This window comes from Microcaecilia unicolor, chromosome 1, assembly GCF_901765095.1.
Source record: "Microcaecilia unicolor chromosome 1, aMicUni1.1, whole genome shotgun sequence".
NCBI classification, from domain to species: Eukaryota; Metazoa; Chordata; class Amphibia; order Gymnophiona; family Siphonopidae; genus Microcaecilia; species Microcaecilia unicolor.
Window position 1 is genome coordinate 196,730,926 of NC_044031.1, and position 24,818 is coordinate 196,755,743.

The 24,818-nt window shown below is 41.7% G+C and overlaps 1 protein-coding gene across 1 annotated transcript in view; it reads left to right on the top strand.

The window, feature by feature from the left end:
* ARPP21 (cAMP regulated phosphoprotein 21) overlaps positions 1-24,818 on the top strand; it is a 419,327-nt gene that overhangs the window by 219,514 nt on the left and 174,995 nt on the right. The window contains exon 13 of the mRNA XM_030203507.1: positions 14,142-14,372. Within this exon, the coding sequence (XP_030059367.1) occupies positions 14,142-14,372 (231 nt within the window). The remainder of the gene's footprint in view (positions 1-14,141; positions 14,373-24,818) is intronic.

Consider the following 24,818-nt stretch of genomic DNA (forward strand, 5'->3'; position numbering starts at 1 on the left):
TTACTAGCAAATCTTCCTATTCAAGATGGTGACAGAGCTGATAAAAGATGCCTTTACTAAACACCCACACCCAAAGGAGCCAAGTCACACTTCTAAAAACATCTGAGACACTTCCAGGCAACCAGCCTAATTAAAGGACACCATAGATGGGTACATTGGACTATCAACAGGAAAATGTAAATGAATAGGGCTATTAATACGGATATAGAAGTAGAAATGTTCATTCCTTTATCTGGATAGCTAGAAAAAATCCCCAGATAGTAGCCACCATCTCCTGGATTCTATATATGGTACACCAAGTAGTGCACATAAATTTGTATGTGTGGCCAATTTATGTGCACTACTAAATTAAGTAACGAACCAATTATTCTTAATAATTGGCTGATAACTACCAATTAACAATGCTAATTGGGCATAATTGGAATTTACACACACTTCTTTGTAGGCATATTCTAAAAAAGCGGTGCATGTAAATTCACATGTATGCAGCCAAAAAGGGGCTGTGGTCATGGGAGGAGTGTGGGAATGTCGGGGCCATCAATCACATTTACGGGCATGGTTAAAGAATTCAGGGGAGAGTGCCAAGATTTAGCTGCAGGCATTGACATCAGCTTTTTACTGGCATAAATGGCCTATGTGCTGTTCTATAAACCGCATCTGAATGTAGATGCGACATATAGAATACTGCTAGGAGCATGAATCGGACACACCTAGATTTTAGTCACCATATAGTCCCTTCTCCCTCTGATCCTTCTACCCTCTATACTGACATTGTAATTGTAATTGTTTCCTCAGTTCATTGTAAGCCGCTTTGAGGCTGCTTTAAGTGGTATTAAGCGGGGTATAAATGTTCTAAATATATATTATTATTATTATTATTTATTGCATTTGTATCCCACATTTTCACACCTTTTTGCGGGTTCAGTGTGGCTTACAATAAGAAATGAGTGATGGAAGTACAATTTGTTACAAATTGGTTATGGATTACATTGTGCAGAATTATGCGAGAATCCAACCCAATTTGGATAACTGCCTGATAACTTTATTTGTATGTAGTACTGTGAGTGAGGGCAGGCCATGGGGCCAGGTAATCAAACCACACACACTCAGCAAGTTGCAGTCATAACAAATATTTATTAAAGGTATCTGGAAAGGGCTCCTGTTCACTTTACAGAGAGGGCAGAATCAACACTCAAGCTAGTTCTGTAAATATAAGAATGTCCTCGGGTGGCCTGGTCCTGCAGGGCCATAGCATACATGAATGTCTTTCTCTCAAGCAGCAATTCTTACTAGTCTCTGGCCTGGTCCCTAGAACCAGTTACCAGCACAGTCTCTATCAGGCACACAAGGCTGGCCTTTAACCAGCAGGTCAAAACACAACTCTTCAAGGTCCTAGCTGAAATTGACTTACTTGAACGTAATGATTGCAGTTTCCCAAATTCAGGGTGGAGCAGTGGTGTGCTGATAAATGTCCTCCTCCTTCCCACTAAAAGAGTAAAAATAAGATTGTTTTTGTTATTAAGGGTAGAGTCACGACTATTATGTTGATTTTCAGCAAGACCTAATGTCAATGAATCAGTGTTTCATTGACATTAGGTCTTGCTGAAAAAAAGTCTCACCCTATGCCTGGAATAAACTCCCTGAGCCCATACGCCAAGCCCCCTCCCTGCCCATCTTCAAATCCTTACTCAAAGCCCACCTCTTCAATGTCGCCTTCGGCACATAACCATTGTACCTCCATTCAGGATATCTAGACTGCCCCTACTTGACATTTTGTCCTTTAGATTGTAAGCTCCTTTGAGCAGGGACTGTCCTTCTTTGTTAAACTGTACAGCACTGTGTAACCCTTGTAGCGCTTTAGAAATGTTAAGTAGTAGTAGTATATTGATGCTACATGGAAAGTCAACAGGTGTTTCTACAGTGCAGTATTATATAAGTAAGCATCCAAAGGGCTAAACATCTGGAAGACCAGGATGTAAAAATAAATAAATAAATTCCGAAGCACATCATTAAAACAACACATGCATGGCCAAGAGATAAAAGATAAAACAGAAGCGCACATATGAACTTTAGCTAGTGATTTCTCAAAAGAAATTAACGCAGAGATTTCATGCATAAGGAACTGAGAGAATACGGAGATAAAGTGATTATAAGACTGATGCTTAAGTTCGTTTGCCAAAGAATTTTCCATATGATTGTAGATATTATAATTGCAATGGGGACACATTGAGCAGCATATATTGATAATATGTTTTTATGATTAAAACAATTGTGATTTCAGAGTAAACATATGAAGAAAAACCAGCAAGGATCCTACATATATTATCAAAATGTAACCACCAAAATGCATGACAATGTAGTTAATATAATGGCTGCACAGGCAAAAACATAAATACAGTTTCAAAACAAGACTAGATTGTATAGTGGCACTTCGTCATCAAAGCACACTAACATAAATAGTCAGGTTTAAACCGACAGAAGAGGGAAAGTGACTTGCTCTGCAGCACTTCGCTTCCTCTTTTTGTCACATGAGCTGCTGTGGAGGGCTCAAGAACCGACTTGCAAAATTCATCAAAAGATTACAACCAGCTCTCGTGAACCAGCTCCAGCACACCATTGGTGGAGGAATATGCAGTGAGTGTCACTGCTTCCTTCTGGGTCTCATTAACCGAATCCTGGCCCAACCTTTTATACTTTCTGGGTCATACTCTCCTGGCTCCATCCCTCACATGTCACTTCCCCCTTGGGAGGGGCTAACGATTTTAAGGTAGATCTGACACTGTGAAGAGTATTCTTATGCGGAAGTGGCAGCATCCTATAGACTCCCTTAGATTGTGTATTGGTGACATTCAAAGAACTGATGGTTAACCGCTGATTTATCTGGGCATTGCCTCATTTTCAAATGGCTATCTAGGTATATTTACGAGGCTATCCAGACAAATACCCTTTTCAATTGCAGCAGACTGCAGCATGCCAGGCTCCAGGAAAGTCAATTTATAGGCCTAGAAGACAGAGATGACTGTTGGCCTTGTCCTTGGGCACCGTGCCACTCTTCGGGATGGTGATGAACATATAAAATGGCATGCCTGACATGACATTACCAGGCTATAAATGCTATGCATCTCCATAGTAAAGATGTGGAGGACTTGAAGAAGAAGTAGTGGGTGCTGAGGAAGGAGGCAGCCTATAGTCAACTCTGCCCCTCCCCCCACCCCATCCCTGAGTGCCCTACAGATGAGGATGTTTACTGACCACAATAGTAGCATACAATGTCAATATTTACTGGTGTGAAAATGCCTCAGGGTGACATATATCTTTGGTGCACAAATACCATCTCAAAATTGACCCAAAAACGAAAACTCCGAGTTTGGATGAAAACGTGAATCACAGTGCAAAGATACCCCTATCTTAGATCATAGTGGATATTGTTATTTCAGGGTGGTCCTTAAGACTTTAAAGCTGAAAGGATAAAACATATCGATTCTACCCTAGGGACATATGTGAGAGTGCAATGAGGCACAGTTTTATGCTGCTGCTTACATCCTAACATATAGACATCATAGCCTAGTAGGTGAAAGCATTAGAGGTGCTATTTTGATAATCATGACCACATTATACATTCTGCAGTAGTGAACTTTATTTGGCTTATCTACCAAGGAACCAAAGCCTGGGACCTCCAGGCAGTAGAACACAGCACCACCTGAGAAGCAACATGAGAAACCAGAACCACTTGAGTGCGAGCAGGAAGGACCAGAGATCCGCATCCTCCATCACTATCCTTTCCCAGAGATGGATCCCCGCATGAGCCTACTGGGCCCAAGCCCAAGAGCCCAAAGTTCTGGGGGATGCCCTTCTCATTATCAAGGTGGGCTTTATGTAGCAGCCTATCTGTACGCTTTGGTGGTTGCAGCTGGGAAGGGGGAGGGGCTCTACGTGCTAGTTGGTCCAAGGGCCCAAACACACTTGTGAACTGTCCCTGCCCTTCCCCATACAGGAGGATGAAGAGGAACTGATGTGGAAGGAGCAAGGCAAATCATCTGTCATGACCACCAGGTGGTGGCAGCAAGTGGAACTGCAGCAGGAATATCTAGAGCTGCAGTGGAAACTGGCCCACCGTCTCATCAACCTAACTGTCTGCAACAATCATCACCTATCTGGCACCCAGGGATTCTCCTGATGGCTGGTCAGCAGAAACTGCTCTGCCCCAGTGGCCGCCTCTTAGGCTTTGTGCATCTGGCCCTCAGTAGCCTATTAGGCCAGTAATGTGCTTTTTGGACTGGTTCCAACTGGTTTAGCGAGCACTTTATTCAGTGGGAGATGCACAAAAGGGCTCTGCGGACTTTTTGCCATGTGAGGCAGTAGACAATGGGAATCCTATGTTAATCTATTAAAATGAGCATTCAAATGTACATTGCAAGGGATGCACAGACATTTGAGTGATGCACAGAAAGGCCCCCTTACCTTTTCCGAGAGAAATTTAATGGGAGATCTGGAGCAGCCAGAAAAGCGGAGCCAGGACTGGTGCTGTCTCTTCTGCTCCAGCCGTGCCTGTCCACAACAGTAAGCTGAAGCAGAGACAGAGAGTGTAAGGGGATTGGGCTGTAAAATCTGGGCAGAAGAAAGAGATGTGGTATTTTGCAATTGCATTCAAAGCGGCTTACATATATACAGGTACTTATTTTGTACCTGGGGTAATGGAGGGTTAAGTGACTTGCCCACAGTCACAAGGAGCTGCAGTGGGAGTCAAACCCAGGTCCCCAGGATCAAAGTCCGCTGCACTAACCACTAGGCTACTCATCACACCTGTTCCAGACCCAGGGGTACAGGTTATGAGTGCCGGTGAGAATATCAGGTAAAGTATGACAAGACTTTTGCCCCGGCACCTATGCAACCCTATGATCCACGGAACCAGCTAGCAATGGAAGGAGAGATACAGCCAGGGGCTAGAAGCCTCCCCCAGCCCATCCTCGCTGCTGCCCTGTACACTTCTCCGCCTCTCCTCTTACCCTCGCCGGTGGGGGGTGGGGGGGGGGAGTGAGGAGCAGAATGAGAGGAACACTCATTCAGAGCCTGCACCAGTGAGAAAAGCACATGAGTTGGGAAATTGACAGCACTGGGGGAAAGGGGGAGAATAAATTTAGTTAAATCACTTTGCACAGATCCTGCACTTTTGCACCTTCCCTTCACTTGTAAATAAATGTATGCATTTTATTTATGTATTTAATCAATTTATAAACCAAACAATCTACTACTCTTGGCAATGTACAACAGAATGAACATACTATAAAACATAAAAACAGAGAAAAAAAACAAACTAAAAACATGCAACACAATATCTCCAAACATAAATATCCTTTCCACTATCACTTCTGTATCTGCAGTCAAACAGAAATCGTCATAAAGTGGGTTTAATTCAGTCTGCTCTAAAATACCTGCCTAAATAGAAATGTTTTCTGCATCTTCTTGAAATATCCCACATTCTTACTTGATCTCATATCTACTGAGAAGGAATTCCATAGTTTTCCTCCTGCAATATAGAAAATAGAAGACCTTTGCCTTAAAATGCCTAAAGTTTCTGACAGCAACAGCAGCATGTGCCTGGCTCTGAATGGATGGTGCATCATCAGCAGAGGTAAATCCGCTGTCCTAGTCCTTAGCTATGTCCTGGTCAGAAAGAACAAGCCCTCTTCAGTTGGTGATATTGTGCAGGATGCAACATGCTGTAAATATATCACACATCTTTTCAGGGCTTTACAGAACCTCAATTCTGGTTCTGTTGAGGCAACTGAAGTATCTCTTTGGGATGCCAAAAGTGCACTCTATTACAAACCTGATGCACTTTTGTGGCCTATTGTAACACTCCTCTTGTGGTCTTATGGACCATTTCACAGGAGTCAGGAGACAGTTTTTCAGGGGATAGCCCTTGTCATCTAATGAGGACACAGTAGACAATAGGACATTGTTAAGGAACTGAGCATGATCATTCTGGAACTGACGTTTGCATTGACAGAACCACTGCAGACATGCCTCTGTAGAAATTATGACCTGTACAGACCAGCATATGTAATAGTGGTGTTTCACATGCCTTGATCTTGTCCCTATAATCTTACCACCAGACACATTTGTTGGGGAGGTGGAAGACATGGGAAGGACAGTGTGCTCTATAGAAAAGGTGGGAAGAGTAGGGCTAGCAAACTGTATATTGGAGCCTTGGTTGAGATATGAGAGTCATGGATAGAGGCATCCCTGAGTATTGCTGTAGAACAATCCTAACCCAGTCTGGACTGTGACAGCACAAAGGCATCATGACTGGAAGCAGGGAATCTTGCAGACTTATCTGTTATGAGGAGCCTTCCACATTCATAGAGTCATACTGCCTGTGATTCCTATAGGCGCTCTTTTCCTGCCTAGGTGGTCTCAGGGCGACATGTGTGCAATCTATGGCCCCCAATGCTGAGGAGACATCAGCTATACTATAAAAGTCCCACAGTTTGCTCTTTCAGCTCTTGGCTATATGGAAAGCTAATGTAATCATGCAGCCTTCTGAGTAGAGCTCGCATGGAGGCTTTATGCAGTGGCAGACTGTGTTGATGCCTGTTGTAGCCCCAATGACTTACTGGAAACTGTCTGTTGCAAGGAAGGTTAGGGTTATGGTGAACGTCATACATACAGGCAGCTCACAGAACTCAAAGATGGTGGCTTATTGGAACAATACCACTAAAATACCTCCTACTTTGTGATCTGTAAAGAAAACCTTATCTGTGGTTTTTAGACCCAATGGGCCCTATACCTCCATCTCTTGGACTGGGCCGGGGGTTGCATGTTATGATAATGGGAGAAAGTCTGGTGATGCCACAAAGCACTGTGAGACAAATGGCAAAATATCAGTCCTACATATGCCTGGATAAATGTCATTACTTGGCCTCTGCAGTGGTGCTTAGTATTGTTATCCAGATACCCTCTGCCACCCCCCTGGAACACCCCAAATTTCCCCATTGTTACCTGGATACCTATCAGCATTAGTGATAATATTCAGATAGTCACTGGTGGCTGAATATCACATGTACTTCGATATGACAGTTATCTTGGTAAGGGCAGACTGTATTGGCTAACTGCCACCTAATGTTTTGAAAGTCAGTCCCACTACTCTGTAGGAAAAAGTTGAAAAAGTTCTGAGGATGTAAAAAAAGAGAATGGATTATTCAGCTCCTCTCCTGATAATGGTTAGTATTATGTTTTTTGTTTGTTCAAGCTATTTATTTTATATTACATTTTATATTTAATGGTATGATGATTTTATATCTTATTCTAAGATCCATTACATTTTATAGTGATTTTTATTGTAAAGCACTTTGATCGACAGATTGTTTCAAGTAGGTAGTATAAATTTTTATATATAATTAAAGAAAATGAACTTAACATGTGTTCATGGCTGAGTTAGCATTAAAGCCATTTGGAAAATAAATCCCTAAGTCTGATCCATTATGGTAGTGCAGAAGTCTTACAGAGCCACAAGGGAAGCACTTAACCAGAAGAATGTAAGTGCAGTAATACTATTGAATCGATGTTCTGTTATTTCATTGTGCATGTCCTGGTCTTCATTTCTACTCATTTTGAAGTGAAAGCTCTCTTTGGGAGCATTTAAAGCACTTCATGAATATTGCAATGTCGTGTATGGGTCAAAAGCGCTTATCTGGACAACAGCATGTACTATGTGAATAAATGCTGCTGACTGGGATATTCAACAGCACTATCCGGATAGTGGTGCTGAATATCCTTAAAGACTAAAATTAAGTTAGAATCCACTACACTATACACAGAGTAAGGAGAATAAACCATAGATCATATGAAAAATTCTCCAGTAATTCTAAACTATTTCCCAAGCCCAAGTGGTGTCGGCCGCTGCTAGTGGAGCACTCTAATCATGAATTTAGTCCACGAGCCCTGAAGCAGCTCAAGCAAAACGCTTGCCATCTGTGGTCATGGGCTTGGCTTAATGGTAACACAAGAAGAGGGTTTCTCCACACTTTAAAGCTAAGTAGTTTGATTTTTTTCATGTTTTTGATAACAAATTGTTTACTTTGATTGGAGGTTTTTTATGCTGATGATGAAGAATACATAGCACTTTAGACATATGTTGTGTCTGGAACTCTTTGAGGCTTTTTCCTCCCATGTGAACAAGTTTTTTTTTTTGTTTTTTTTTGCAATGTTAAGCAATAGCTTAGAACTATTGGAGAATTTTTTTCATATGATTTATGGTTTATCCTTACAGACTGCCTGAGCGCTTTGTGGATTATGCCAGGGTGGAACATGGGCAGAGCCAGAGAGGTCCTGGAATTTATCTGGATGGTGGCAATATTCAGTCTGTTATTCAGACAACTTATCTGGGTACTTTGGACAGAAAGAAGGTTGTGCCAAGATAGGTGGATAAGCTACCTGGAAGACAGACTGAATATTGCCACTAGCTGTATATGTTCTGGCGCTGACCGCCTTATCCCCAATATTCAGTACTGGATGATGTCTGGACAGTGGCACTGAAAATCCGGATATGTTTTGAGTGCCAGAGTCTTTGTTTTAAAAAAAAGTGTCTGAAAAAATAAAGGTAAAAGTGGTGGCATTTCAGAAACACAGAAGAGCTTAATAAGATGAACACACAAAAGATTACTGGGTAAAACTCAAAGAAGTGATGAGGGAAATATGGCTAGCAAAAGCAGAGGCTAAAGTAAAAAATGGATAAAGATTGCAAAACAAGGCAGATTTTTACAGTTTGTATCCTGATTATGGAAAGACCGATTTGAATGGGCTGGAGTAGGCTTTGACAACAACTCCAGGAATTGGGAAATAGGACTGTGACCCTAGAACAGCAGAGACATTTCAAGAACAAGTAGGCATGTCTAGTGTCACATTCCTATCACATGCTAGCGAGTAAAATGTCAGTTTGCAACATTGTTGGATTGCTGGTTTAATCAAGTATTGACATTGAATGTGACAATGCTACAACCAAAATTATAAAACCACTCTTCCATTATTTTTAACTGCCCTATTTGTATTGCTAGTATTTGATCATGATGGTGTATAACCTGCAGGATGTGGCAGGTGTGGGTCTGACAACCTTATTGCATCGATTAATGTGGGTCTTTATCTGCTGTCATATACTATGGGGCTCATTTTCAAAGAACATGGATATCTCAATTGGTGAGAAAAAAAAATGTCCATCTGCCAAAAATGTCCAAATTGTGATTTTGGAATGGCAGAATTTTGATATCTTACACTGAAGTTTATCCAAATAGAAAGGGGCCATGTTGTGGGCATGGTTTAGGCAGGACTAGTGAGGGCCCCAAATTAGGACATCCAACAAGCAATAATCAAAAAGGAAGAAATGTCCAAGTTTAAAAAGGAAGACATTTTTATTTAGAACTGTATCAGTCACATCCAGGGTACAAAATAATGCTGTCATTGAGCAGCTGACCACTGGAGGGATAAGGCATGACCCCTCATGAATCTTCTAGTGATTGCTGTCCCTATCCCAGTGGCGTAGCTAGGGGGTGCCAGGGGAGCGGCCGCTCCCCCAAATGGAGTTCTGCCGGCACTGGCACCAATTTTTTTCTCAGTGTGTTGCATTGAAAATGTGCACCAGCGCTGGCGGAAGTCTGCTCTCGCTCCCCCCACGCCATCAACCTGGCTCCGCTTCTGCCCTACCCCTGCTGTCCCCTATCCCTCTCCCCTGAAAGTGAAGCTGGAAAGGAATGGCAGGCCCTATGACAGCATCAGGTATTATGGGCATTCTGAACAAAGCAGAAAATAGGTCTAAGGTGTAGCCTAGTGGTCAGTGCAGTGGACTGTAAACCAGGATCCAATTCCCTCTTCAGCTTCTCTCCCTCTCCCCCATTTAAATTGTGAGCTCTCCAGAAATAGACACATACCTACTGTACCTAAATATTTGACTCCTACAAGCCTGAAGGCTATTGATGTGGTGTGCAGTCATATATAGTAGGTATTTCTCTGTTCCTGGAGAGCTCAGCATTTAAAATAAGAGTGGTAGGGGAATATGAACCTAGGTGCCCTGGTTTATAGCCCACTGCACTGACCACCAGGCTGTACCTCTGCTCTGTAACGATATCCATCTGTGTGGCCATTTTCTATAAAAATGCTGCCAGACAGACATCCTTGTCCCTGGATTTTTGATGTTTATAATTTGTATATTTCAGTTTGTTAAATGATTGTTAAGATTTCGGGCAGCATGGAAAATTGAAACTAGATGTTAAAAACAATAACACAAACCGGAATGATCGTCAAAATAAAAACTGCATGCTTTTAGAAAGTCAGGGCAAACAATGAGGCTATCTGCCAATCAGACTAAGAAGCCTACGGAAAATAATAGCAATAAACAAAAAGACATATTCAGATGTGACCATACAGGTAATATCACAATGGCATGTTACCATGGCAATGCAGCAAATTGAAAGGACCCCTTTACTGTGAGCTGGAATGTGTCTGCGGCGTGACATTTAAGCATACTCCACAATCTACTTCAGACTCATTCAGACATATTGGTGCATTTATCTGTCACCTTTTCAAAGTATTACTAGATCTGTAAACATCTGTGCTGAATATTTCCAGGGGTGAAGGTGGTCACAGTACTTATGAGAGATTAAGAAAATAATTGCATGTTTATATAATTAATAAACATGGACTGAACTGAACACAATATCTGTTTAGAATGCTAGTTTAAAAAAGTGTTTTCCCCACTCTGTGAAAAGCAGTGATTACTAATGGCAGCGGTCTTGTCCCCTTCCCTTCACTGCAAGAATGCACTGCCTCTGAGGAATGCTTGAGCCCTACCATCTCCATTGGTAGCCTGAAAGGCTCCGCTTAACACAAAACTACCTCTACTTCAGGAATCAGGTGAAAGCTTGGCTCTTCAACCAAGCCTTTAACGGAAGAAGTAACTAACTTGTTAGTCTCACTCACACACACACACACACACAAGGATTGACTCGGACTGCACATACTGCAGCGGGACATGATTATCCACTCCTACCCTCTCTGACCTCACGTGCAACTCTCTTCAAAAAATCACCTTACTTTCTAATGCTTCCTACTTTCTTACTCATCATAAAAATACCGGTCACTTGCGACACAACATAACCAAAGATTGCAACGGACATTACCTGACTCTTCTTCCCCCTTTCCCTCTCTAAGTTCCCCCCAACTGTTTCCTACCATACATATACTTCATAATACCACAAGATCACTTTGTATTCATTCATACTATGTATTTGTTCAAACCGTAATTGGCTAACACCGTTAGCAGTTATATGTAAGCCACATTGAGCCTGCAAAAGATGGGAAAATGTGGGATACAAATGTAACAAATAATAATAATAATAATCTATATGTTACAACTTTGCCTTACCCTTCACTACCAATTATAATGTTCTAGTACATGTGGACGGGCATAATCGAACGTCGCCGGCGATCTATTTTAGCGACAGCGCAACAGCTGGCCGTAACCGTATTATCGAAAAATATGGCCGGCCATCTTTTCTTTCGATAATACGATTTGGCCCGGCCAAATGCCAGAGTTCGCCGGGTTTAAGATCGCCGGTTTTGTTTTTCAGTGATAATGGAAAAAAATGCCAGCCATCTCAAACCCGGTGAAATCCAAGGCATTTGGTCATGGGAGGAGCCAGCATTTGTAGTGCACTGGTCCCCCTGACATGCCAGGACACCAACCTTGCACACTAGGGGGCACTTCTAAAAAATTTTTAAAAATACACAAATAGCTCCCAGGTGTATAGCGCCCTTACCTTGGGTGCTGAGCCCCCCAAATCCCCCCAAATCCCACTCCCCACAACTCTACACCATTACCATAGCCCTTATGGGTGAAGGGGGGCACCTACATGTGGGTACAGTGGGTTTTGGAGGGGGGGTTGGAGGACTCAACACTTAGCACCACAAGTGTAGCAGGTAGGGGGGGTGGACCTGGGTCTGCCTGCCTGAAGTGCACTGCACCCATTAAAAACTGCTCCAGGGACTTGCATACTGCTGTCAGGGAGCTTGGTGTGACATTTCAGGCTGGCAAAAAAAGGTTTTTATTTTTGTAGTGTGGAGGTCATCCCCCATTCCCTCCGGTGAGTTGGGGCACCTTTTTGAGGCTTGGTCGTGAAAATAAAAGGACCAAGTAAACCCGGCGAAATAGTGATTAACGCTGCTTTTTTTTCCATTATCCGCGAAAGCCGGCCATCTGGTAGCCACGCCCATGTCCCACTTTCGCTACGCCGCTGACACGCCCCCTTCAACCTTCACCGGCTCGGCGACGGGAAAACAGCAATGGTGTCAAAATAGCAGCTTTCGATTATACCGATTTCGCCTCTTTTGCGAGATCGCCAGCCATCTCCTGATTTATGTCGGAAGATGGCTGGCGATCACTTTCGAAAATAAGCCTGATTGTGTTGTCATTGTAAGTAGTATACCATGCCATACTTTGTATTGTTGTTCAAATATTTTTACTGCTCTAATTGCCTCCTGCTCATGTTTGATCTATTCTTACTGTACACCGTCTTGAGTGAATTCCTTCAAAAAGGCAGTAAATGAATCCTAATAAATAAATAAAATAAGGTGCGTTCAGTCAATAATGCACGTTATTCCCCATTTAAAGTACATTAACTGGTAGTAACACGCATTATATTGCCATAAGATACTGTACATTTGTTTAGGCTACCACAGGAAGCATAATAAGGTGCAAAACATGTAAATTCATGTAAATATATTAATACAGCTTAACCACAAGCTCAGTTATTCCAGGAAAACTTACGCTAGCTTAGAATGCCTCAAGCAACCCCTAGCAGTCCAATGCTCCCTGGCAGGAAAAATAACGCAGTTTCCAAGGATGATCACAAGCTGCATTATTCATGTAACATGGGAGTTGAAACTTGCAGTACTGAGATGCCGCAGATGAGTGACCCTCATGGTAAACTAAGGTGCAACAAAAGGCCAACTTTTACCGCACCTTTGTAACTACTGAACCTCTATGACCTGAGACATGGGTCAACAAGCCTTTTTTTTTTTTTTCAAAAGCCCTGTTTATCTTGTGGCTGTTCCCCAACTTTAATGCTTCAGTCCTGGCATTCTTCTTCTAGCTGTTTGTAAGCACAGTAGATGTAAGCAGCCAGGAGAGTTGTGCAGGACTTCAGAGGGAAAAGAAAGGCTTCTGTTTTAGAACAGCTGTGCCTGTGCTTTTCATGAGGCCTCCTCTGTATTTTTTTTATTAAGAAGAAAAGATGGTTCTTGTCAGGGAGAAGGATGCGTGGAATTAATTTATGAGTGGTTTCACAGTCCTCCTTCACTTCTTTGGTAATCTAATTCATCAGGTGGCCTGGGTAGGAGCAGTAAGTTTATGTCTTTTCATATGTATCTGGTGAAATACGACAGACTAAGCCTTTCTGTGCTGTCGTAATATGGTAAGGTGAGGTTTCAGTCTTTTTGCTTTTCTGTACTATTTTGCAAAAGCTGGTGAAATGTCTTTAAATTTTCTCTTAAACTACAAGCCTTTTAAGCCGCAGAACAAGAGTAGTGTTAATGCAGATGTCATATAGCTATGAGCAGAGGCAGTCAGGTTTGGACAGTGATCAAATAAGTGTCTGAAAAGCTGTATTTTATGTCTATGAAGTTTGCTAGTGGTCAGCTTTTTGGAAAATAGAAAGAGGTGGAAAGGGAAGGAATTCCGTTTTCTAGTTGATCCACAAGGAATATAATGTCAGCAAAGAAAGACAACTTTATTTCAATATGAAATATCAAATTCTAAGCAGTTGTCCTTGCTGTTAAATGTTGCCTAATGGTTAGTACAGTAGCCTGAGAACCAGAGGAACTGGGTTTGATTCCCACTGCAGCTCATTGTGACTCTGGGCAAGTCACTTAACCCTCCGTTCCCTGAGGTATAAAATAAGTACCTGTATATAATATGTAAACTACTTTGATTGTAAAGGCAGTATATCAAATCCCATCCCCTTTCCTGAAAATATATCTGAGACAGGAGCGTTCTCAAGGTAGATGAACATTTCTGGTCCGAGAGGGCAATAGTTGTTTTCTTTTAATAATGGAAGGCTAATTTTTCCATATCATTCTGCTTTACCCCACAGGCTCCGAGTCTTCCAGCAGCGCTGGCTCCTCAGGATCTCTGTCGCGGATACATCAACCTGTTCAAAGTGCACCCATTGTCCCCGGAGTGCCGGCCAGCTCCCCAGGCAGTGTTCCTTATCCAGAAAATGGGATGGGTGGTCAGGTGGCACCAAGTAATACCAGCTACATTCTACTTCCACTTGAAGCTGCAGGAATCCCACCTGGTAGCATCCTTCTCAATCCACACACAGGTAAGTCTTAACAGAGCCCTTGCCAATGAAGAAAAAACAAGGACTAAAGGTTCACAGATGAAATGGGACAAAACCATCCTGCCTAGATCAGTGTTTCCCCAAGTCCCAGTCTTAATGTACACCTTGCCAGTCAGGTTTTCAGGATATCCACAATGAATATGCATGAAAGAGATTTGCATATGATGGAGGCAGTGTATGCAAATCAAGTTCATGCATATTCACTGTGGTTATCCTGAAAACCTTATTGGCAAGGGTACTCCAGGACTGGGCTTGGGAAATACTGGCCTAGATAACTCAGAGTCAGCTGGTAACCATAGCACCCAGTCAGAGAATCAAAAATAAATAATTTGGAACACAAAAGTACCGCAGGTAATTATCTGAAACACTGTGTCAGGCATAGCTGAACAGTTATCTCTACAAACGAGCAGTGAAACACTATACCATGTATCATCTGTAATATAAAAATGGCTTCATGGTGACACATCAGTCTTATTCATTAGTAGAGATGTGTTACATTATGCAGGTAAGCAAGAGACTGGCAGAAGAGAAATTCCACAAGAGACTTGGCAATCTGATTTAAAATAATGAGCTAAAGTAAAAGCTTTTTAAGATTCTGGAGTGAGAATATATATTGAAACTTTTTTGATGGAAATTTTAAAGACATACCCCCAATATTGAAAACTAACAGGCCAGGAATGACTCCTGGCCAGTTAAATAGCATTTAAGAGCCTAACCACGGATATTCTGCAGGAGATAACGGTTATCTCCTGCTGAATATCCCAGTTAGTGGCTAACCGGTTAGGCACGGATATTCAGCACCAAACTGGCTATTTTGAGCAGTCAAAACAGGCCACTTAAATAGCTTGGCCTATCTTGACAGTTAAAAAGTTAACCAGTCAGCACTGTATATCGGCATAGCTTGTTAACTATTTTAGCAGCCAAAATAAACCTGGATATTCAGTGCCAGTTGCCGACATTGAATATCCAGATTTAATGCCGTCGGAGGACAGCAAACGTGCTGCCTGACACCGGCTGAATATCGAGCCCATTGAGTTCAATATTCAGACATTCTGGGGAGCAATTCTGTAAGTGGACACATCCTTTTAGGTGCTCCAATGCTGTGTGGGGAGATCCTATACTGTAATGCCTAAATTTCATTATAGAATATGAGGGGTCAGTATTCAAATTGATTTAACTGGGTAAGAGAGATTCCTGCCCAGTTAAATTGCTTGTGCAGGGCTAGCCAGTGAAATTCCGTGGCCCTTAACCAGATAGTGCTGTTGCATAATCAGCACTAACTAACTAATCACGCCTATAAAATCAGCACCGAAAAAAATACACCCAGGGGGTTTATAGAATATGCCTAAATCTAGGCGTACTTTATAGAATACCCCCCCCCCCCCCCACCCAACTGCCATTTTCTATGACTATATAAAGTCATGGCCATTTATGTCAATGAAAACCTAGTGTAAATGCCAACACCTAAATTACATACATATCATGCATATAAATTCTAGGAACGACCCAGCCATGGCCACACTTTCTTTTCAAATTGGTGTCTTAGAATTTAGGCACATCTCTTTATAGAATAGACTTAGGTGTGTGTGTAAATTCTAATTAATGCCAATTAGTGTCAATAATTGCTTGTTAAGTTCAATTATTGGTGCTGATTAGCTTTATAAACTAATTAAGTTGTGTTCGCAAATCCAGAATATGAATGGATTTGCACACGCAACTCAATTGCACTATATAGAATCTGGGGAATAAGGAGTAGTTGGCCGCACAAAGCCAGATATTCAATGTCGGTGCTCGGACATGGCCTGGTGTTGAATATCCAGGTATAACACAGATGGCAGCCAAAAAACTCTGATTGCTGGTAGCTCAATATTTACCACCTAGGGTAATCTGACACCGGTGCACCTAAAATGTAGACACCCACAGTTACATCAGCCATAGACCTGGTGTAACTGCAGGCACATAAATGCTTAATGTACTGTATTCTGTAAGTTACCTGTGTAAATTGGAGGCATGCCCATGTCCTATCCATACCCCACCCATGTGAACATCCCCTTGGATTTATGCACTATGTTAAGCTCTTAACATGCTGTTAGCATGTGCAAATGGGCTACCACAAAAACACATTAAAGCATTTTGTGGTATACTCACCCACGCATTACAAATTAAAAGGGGGCCGGGGCATAGCATGGGTAGGGAATGGGTGTGGAAGCACATCACACTTATCTCACGCTAACTGCATAACTCAGTATTAATATGGAAACACATAACACCTCCTAATTAGGAGGCGGTACATGCTCCTGCGTTTACTACTAAGGTACCATGTGCTAATGACAAAGTTACTTAGCACAACCTCAATGAAAGACAATTGAAAGGGCCCTAAAATGTGACACTTTAGATCTGGAGTTAAATGTGCAAGAAAATCCCCCATTAGGTCACGTTGACTTCTTAGGGCCAGATTCTATATATGGTGCCTAAAAATCTATGTGGTAAAGATTTCCACCTAAGCGTATTCTATAAGTGTCGCCTACATTTAGTCATGGTATATAGAATATGCTTAGGTGGAAATCCTAGCACTTAAAACTATGCATGCCAATTTAGGCCAATGAAAATGTGACCTAAATTCCTGCGCTTAGATTTACACACACTGGGCCATATTCTATAATTATGCATGTAAATTTTGGAATGCCTATTTCCCCACCCATAGCCACACCCATTTTGAACTGCATGTATTAGAATCTAGGTGCAGTTCATTACAGAATATGCTTAGCGAGTTGTGTGCGTAAATTCTAATTATTGCCAATTAGTGCTCATTATTGCTTGTTCATTGTAATCAAAGCTGATTAGGTTGTTAAGCCAATTAAGTTATGCGTGTTGTTATAGAACATGCCTACATTTCAGGACGGTTCTCTAAGCGCTATATAAAATCTGGGATAAGCCACCACTTATGCACATGTGTTTACTTACCTGCAAAAATGCTTGTACTGCATACATTTACGCTCTCAAGTGGTGCATAAATGCAGACGGCCATTCATAGTATTGTCCTTTCTTGTGATGTGCATTTTTTTAAATATCCAGGGACCATATAAATATGAATAGTGATGCAATACACCAGGCTACAGTTGCACATACATTACTCATGTAAATGTGTAAAATGACAGATACCATATTCTGCCTAAGCACTATTCTGCTCCCACTCATGCACATACTGTGAATTCCTGTCACATGGCTGGCTAAGTGCAGGTGCCTTCCTGTTAAGTGCACCAATATGGAGTTAAGCTGATTTCTGTTACAGAACCTGGGCACTTTGATTCCCTTAGAACAGGCTCTTACCGTGTGGCCTCAGGGTACCTAAATGGAGGAGTTCAATCATAGCATTGCTCCCTATAGTGCTTTTGGGGCCTAAATAATCCTATAAAGATAGATCTTTATGGGAAATCTACTCTGGTGTCACAGAGTATTTAGTATGGATTGAGCATTTGGTCATAATGAAAGGCAAACTTGTACCTTTTGCTCCAAACAAAAGCCCTCAAAATAAAACGTCTTTGAACAAAAGCAATCTGAGAAAAGAGCAGACGCAAGAGACTAGCATGCTAATCCTTTGAGTCAAGGTGCTGCTTCTAGAATTTAGAACATAGAGTTCTTTCCTTTATAGCTGTATTCATGATGGATTCTTTCAGACAAGAGAACAATTTAGCATATGTTTGAGCTTTAGCTTGTTGAATCTGATGAACAACTCTCGAGTAAACAATTTTTTGTGCTACCATAAACAGACGATAAATAAGATGAAGCCATCCGATCCTTAGACTCAGAGCAGCTTGGAATGCAAAATAGAGGCCAGACATTGCATCTTTTCCTTGGAAATGTTTATGTGGCATTTGCTTTTTGTTTTCTTTAGTAATTCAAATACAGGACTTGTCTTAGCTCCTTTTTGTACTTCACAGCAAATCATAATCTTTTGGAACAATTCAGTTATATTTTTCCTCTGGTTGTCTTGTTTGCCAAGATGGCAAGTTGAAAGCCATTTAAGTGGAAAGGTTAACAATTTACCCACATGAGTTGAGTAACAGAAAATTACTCTCCCTCAATATGGTGAAAAGGATGTGTGTTATTGAGCAAAGGATATACTTTTAAACATATCCCCTACATATATCTCAGGGTATGTTTTCCAGAGAAGCAGAAAATAATATGTGGTGGGCTTTTTTTTTTTGTTACATTTGTACCCTGCGCTTTCCCACTCATGGCAGGCTCAATGTGGCTTACATAGGGCAATGGAGGGTTAGGTGACTTGCCCAGAGTCACAAGGAGCTGCCTGTGCCTGAAGTGGGAATTGAACTCAGTTGCTCAGGACCAAAGTCCACCACCCTAACCACTAGGCCACGTTTTTGTCAAGTCTATACATAATTTCCCTGCAAAAGCAAACAGAAGCACTGTACACATATGCAGGTACTTTCTAGCTGGGACACAGCCCAGGGGGTTAATCTGCGTGGACTTGCAATTACACCCTAAATGAAGGCATGTGTCAAGTCCTTCACCTCCGTGGTCTTAAGCAGCATTCCATGCCAGAAGAATCTGTTTTACTTCCTAGAAACTCTGCACTTTATAGTCTTGCAGAAGGACACTAGCCGATATCATCACTTATATAAGAAAGTTCCTGACTTTCAGCCAGTGCTTTTGCAATAGGTTGCCTAGCTTGGTCTAGTGTGAGTTGCAGCCTTGTTCCAGCTTGTGTCTTCAGTCCTTCTTCAGCCCTATTCCAATCTGTGTCTTCAGTCATTCTCCAGCACTTTTCCAACCTGTACCTGTTCCAGCTACTCTCTGGCCTTGTCTCTGCTGGGCTAGCCCCCAAGGACTCTACTTCTACTATTACTACTTAGCATTTCTATAGCGCTACTAGACGTACGTGTCAGGATTGCTGGATGTCAGGATTGCTGGATTAGTATGAAACCAATACTTAGATTAATATTAAACCAGCTTCTGACTTCTGACAACTTCCCCCCTCCCCTTCAGGAATCACTGAGGATGAAATGGACCAAATGGTGTTGAGCTGCCTGCTAGCCCTGTGTTTTCTTAATTACTCCTGATTAACATACCTTTTGTCCTATCTGGGAGCAGGGCTTTCAAAGAACAAAAGGAAGCCAGACAGAGAGGCTCCCATAACTTGGGACTTCAAAGAGGAGAACCTCTGAAAATGCTCACCTTTTCTGACTTCAGAAAGTAATCTGGAGTTTTGTAAAGGAAATAACTGGGAAGGAGAGAAGTTATTTGATCTCTCTCTCTGCTCCTGTTCCCTCTCTGTTCTTATTAGGTATAAGGCAGAAACACAGGGCTCTGCTGGGGGCACTTCTCTCTCTTTCTTTCCCTTTGCCCACCACCAACTTGAGCCCCAGAGCACAAGGCTTTGGGGGCTGGCAGTTTTTCTCTTTTTCCCTCTCTAGGCACATGGCTCTGCTGGCTTAGCTGTTCTTTCTCTTTCTCTAAACACACATCCAGAGACAGCCTTGTACCATTTACCTGTACTAAGTGCTGTGAGCCTATATATATATGTACATACAATATACTTTCTATATATATCCAAACCCGTGTGGATTGTGTATTCTTTGGGAACCCACTGCCTCTGTGAACTGGACCCGACTGCCTCTGTGAACTGGACTCGGGACCATCTAACTAACTAACTAACTAACTAACTAACTAACTAACATTTCTAAAGCGCTACTAGGGTTACGCAGCGCTGTACAATTTAAACATAGAAAGACAGTCCCTGCTCAAAGAGCTTACAATCTAAAAGACAAGAGAACAATCTAGAGGACGAGTGAACAGTTAATCTGATAGGGTGGATAGATTGGGGCATTCTATATTTCTCAAGCAGTTAGGCGCCGAAGGCAGCATTGAAGAGGTGGGTTTTAAGCAGAGATTTGAAGATGGGTAGGGAGGGGGCATGGCGTATGGGTAAAGGAAGATTGTTCCAGGCATAGGGTGAGGCAAGGCAGAATGAGCGGAGCCTGGAGTTGGCAGTGGTGGAGAAGGGTACTGAGAGAAGGGCTTTGTCCTGTGAGCGGAGGTTACGGGCGGGAACATAGGGGGCGATGAGGGTGGAAAGGTAGTGAGGAGCCGCACAATCCCTAGACAACGATTGCTGTTTTGATAAATGTTCAATAAAGACTACATACAACTTAAATAAGTGGAAAAAAATCCAAGTGCTCGAGTTATTTATTATTTTCTCCCTGTTTTTATTTATTTATTTATTTAAACATTTGTTATTCTGCCATTCATGAACCTTTTCAAGACTAACTTCCAAACTGCACTTGCTTGCTATGAGTGAAATTCAGTCAACACATTAGCAGGAGCCCTGGCTCTGATGCTGCAGGCTCTCAGCTGAGCTAAACGCGTTGTGATTTTTTTTTTTTGTTATATTTGTACCCCGCGCTTTCCCACTCATGGCATTCTCAATGCAGCTTACATGGGGCAATGGAGGGTTAAGTGACTTGCCCAGAGTCAAAAGGAGCTGTCTGTGCCTGAAATGGGAATCAAACTCAGTTCCTCAGGACCAAAGTCCACCACCCTAACCACTAGCCCACTCCTCCACTCAGAGACCTGGCTCGCTGAGCCAATCACAACTCGTTTAGCTCAGCTAAACGCGCTGTGATTGGCTCAGAGACTTCCAGGTCTCTCAGCTGAGAGCCTGCAGCATCGGAGCCAGGGTTACCTCGCAGGAGGGGGAAAAGCATTTAGCTCAGCTTGGCTCAATGCTTCCTTCGCTGTGATTGGGTGGAAGATGGCGCTGGGCGGATGGAAATCCTAATGACAGTCTCCAGAATTGCTTCTATTTGTACTATGGTAGGTGCAGCGGATGTCTGCAGCATGGGAGCCTGTGATTTTTTTTTATAATACACTACAGTGAAGAACGTTCATAAAGGATGCTCCTGACGAGCACTTGGCACTTGAGGCGTATTTGGCATGCGCAGAGCAGCCAGCATAACGCTTTTCTGCTCTGCGCATTCTTGACCGGCCGATTCTCCAACTGTTTTATGAGGGAATAGAGAATGCAAGTGAGCTACAAAGAATAGCTCATTTGCATTCCCTTTCCTTGATGCATAGCCGTTCCCTACCGATTCGCTATGGAATTTGGTAGGGAACGGCTCTAACGACGACTTTTGTGCATCTGGCCCCAGGTTTAGGAACAACAGTGCTATGGTTTTGCACCTAACCTGTTAATTATAAACATTAGGGTGCATTGGGTGCAAGACCTCTGAAGTCACTTTTGGAAAGGTTGCTCTGCAGTTAAAACAAAGCAAAGTTTGCTACTGTGTGTGTTAGCGGCAGATAAAGTGGAATAGAATTAGGGACACTCTGGAGGTGTAGTTCATTTTACCTTGTTAGCTGCTAGATTAAGTTAACACACAGTATAACCTCTAAGTTCACTGCAAAATGAAGTCCTGTACCATTCCCTTCCCCTAATGGTGATTTCCATGTCAGTTTGAATGCACTCTGCTGACTTTTAATGTGGCACCACGCTGCTAGCGTTCATTAATTCCCTCATTAAACAGCTAGCGCAGCTTACTAGATATGGGTCTTACCATGTGCATACTTTCTCTTTGAAACATGGTGCAAAATAAGTAGAAAGTATCCACAAATTATAGCCTGAAGCAAACTGACTGAAAATTGTCACAACAGGAAAAAAAAGTATCTACCTGTTGGTCAGTGATTCCTCTTCTGGTCTATTGAGCACTAAATTGTATTGGTCATTTTATTCATTAGATTAGATTTATTATTACTTATAACCCGCCCTTATCCAGGGTGGGGAACAATAAAAGATTCATAAAATAAACATAAAGCACAATATCAAACAAATCAAATCAATACAGCCAGACAATATAGTCCTTCAACAAAAGTCCAGTCCAAAATTCAAGGAAGACAATAACCAAATAAATGATTCTTTAACAAGCATTTGAATGTTGCCAGACAAGTTTCTTTTTTGATCCCACAAGGCAGCTTGTTCCACTCAAGCACTATGCTAGTCACAATGGACCAGATTCAGTAAATGATGCCCAGCACTGTTCTAATGTGCGCTCTGGGTTGAGCATCCTTTATAGAATAATGGGTAGTGCCTGCTGAGACCAGGTGTAATTTGGGCACACATCTGTAGTATTCTATAATAATGCGCTCAAATTCCCAGAGCGCCCCGACCCACCCATACGTCTGCCATGGCCATACCCCTTTGTGGGTTGCATGCTATGGGATTTGGGCATACAATTTTATAGAATAGTGCATAGCAAGATAATTGATTTTTAGAGCCCAATTATTGACATTAATTGGCTCATTACCCAATTTAGTTTCACATGCATCTCAGGATCTTGCACAAACTTGAGTGCCCTTTATAAAATCTGGGGGAATGTGAGTAATTTTGTAAAGCATTTCCATGTAGAAAAACACATTTTTCATGAGCAAACTGACTTTCATAAAACTGCACAGCTGATTACATACATAGAATTAATGCCGTGTACTCATGTGCAGACATTCCCAGGTGCGTAGTTTAGGAAGGAACAGGGATGAAATTGCATTGCATGTGTGTAGTGTATAAACTACACACGTTTACACATATAAAGGGCCAGATTCTATATATGGCACCTAAAATATCTGCATGGAAAAATTTTCCGCAAAGTGTATTCTATAAGTGGCGCCTAGATTTAGACACGGTGTATAGAATACACTTAGTCGATATCCCAGCTCCTAAAACTACACGCATCTATTTACACCAACAAAAATGTGATGTAAGTCCCATTGTGTAGAATTATGCACAGAGGGCCAGATTCTATAACTACGTGCGTAAATTTCAGGTTGCCCACAAAATGCCCGATTCCCTGCCCATAACCATGCCCCTTTTTGCCTGCGTGCATTAGAAGTTAGGCACACTGTGTCACAGAATACGCTTAGAAATTCTAATTATTGCCAATTAGTGCTCATTATTGCTTGTTAAGTGCTGTTATCAATGCTATTTAGCTTGTTAAGCCAATTAAGTTACGCACGTTATTATAGAATACACCCGGAATTCAGTGCGGATCTCTAGGCACGCTATATAGAATCCGGGGGAATATGTGCAAAGATTTGTACCTTCAGAGCAAGCGTAAATTTGTGTATGAAGATCTGTGTGCTCCTGGGGCTCGTTCTTGTGACTTATTTTATACAGACTCATAAGTGCTTATGTCGCTTTGTAAAATAGGCACTTTTTTTACAGTTTTGTCATAATCGCCCTGTCATTAAACTAGCTGCCTATGTTTTCTTATTTTTCCTATTTTACAAAATTCTGAATTTTTATCCTGTACTTTATTTTAGTTGGGTTTTCAACATTGAACATGCATGATGTAGACTGGCATAAAATAGAGACAGTGTATGCAAAATCTCTCACATATTCATTAACCAGGCTGACAAGGAGGTCCAGCTTCCAATACTCTAGAAATTTAAAAATAATATATATATATATATATATATATATATATATATATATATATATATATATATATATATATATATATGTTCAGAACATAATAACATAGTTGGCCCAATATAAAAAAAAAACCCTGAGCTCTTAAATTTAAGTTCCTAAATTTGTGCCATATTTATAAGCCTAAATTTTCTGTTTACAGTTCAGCTTAATATAGACGCATAAAAGTGTTTATACATTTAAGTCTGCCATTTATTTACCTATATATATGAGCTTAATTTATGAGCCTAGGGCCATATTTTATATATGGTGCCTGAAAACTTCATGCAGAATAAATTCCCACCTAAACGTATTCTGTAAGCGACACCTATATTTAGGCATGGTATATAGAATACACTTAGTTGGTAGCACTGTGCTTAAAACTATGCGTATCAATTTACACCAAGGGAACTGTGGCATAAATGCCGGTGCATAGATTTAGGTGCCCAGGGGCATATTCTATAACAGTGTGCATAAATTTTGGAATGCCCCTTTCCTGCCCATAATTTAGGTACTATGCATTACAGAATACATTTAGCAAGAAGTGCACGTAAATTCAAATTATTGCCAGCACATGTTATCAACATATGTTACAGAATATGCTTGCTTTCGGAGCGGAACTCTAGGTGAAATATATAGAATCCAGGAGCTAGTGCTGAGAATCACTACTAAGCTCCTAACTTTGGGACCCTTTTACTAAAAGTAGGGCAGGAAGCAGGAGTGTCCGACGATAAATGCTGTCCGATTACCACTGAGTTACCGCTGGCACCGCCTCCTAAATAAGAAGCAGTAAGGGCTCCAGTAGTAAATGGTCACGTGCCATTTACTGCTTCCTGGGAAATACAGTGGTGGAAATAAGTATTTGATCCCTTGCTGATTTTGTAAGTTTGCCCACTGACAAAGACATGAGCAGCCCATAATTGAAGGGTAGGTTATTGGTAACAGTGAGA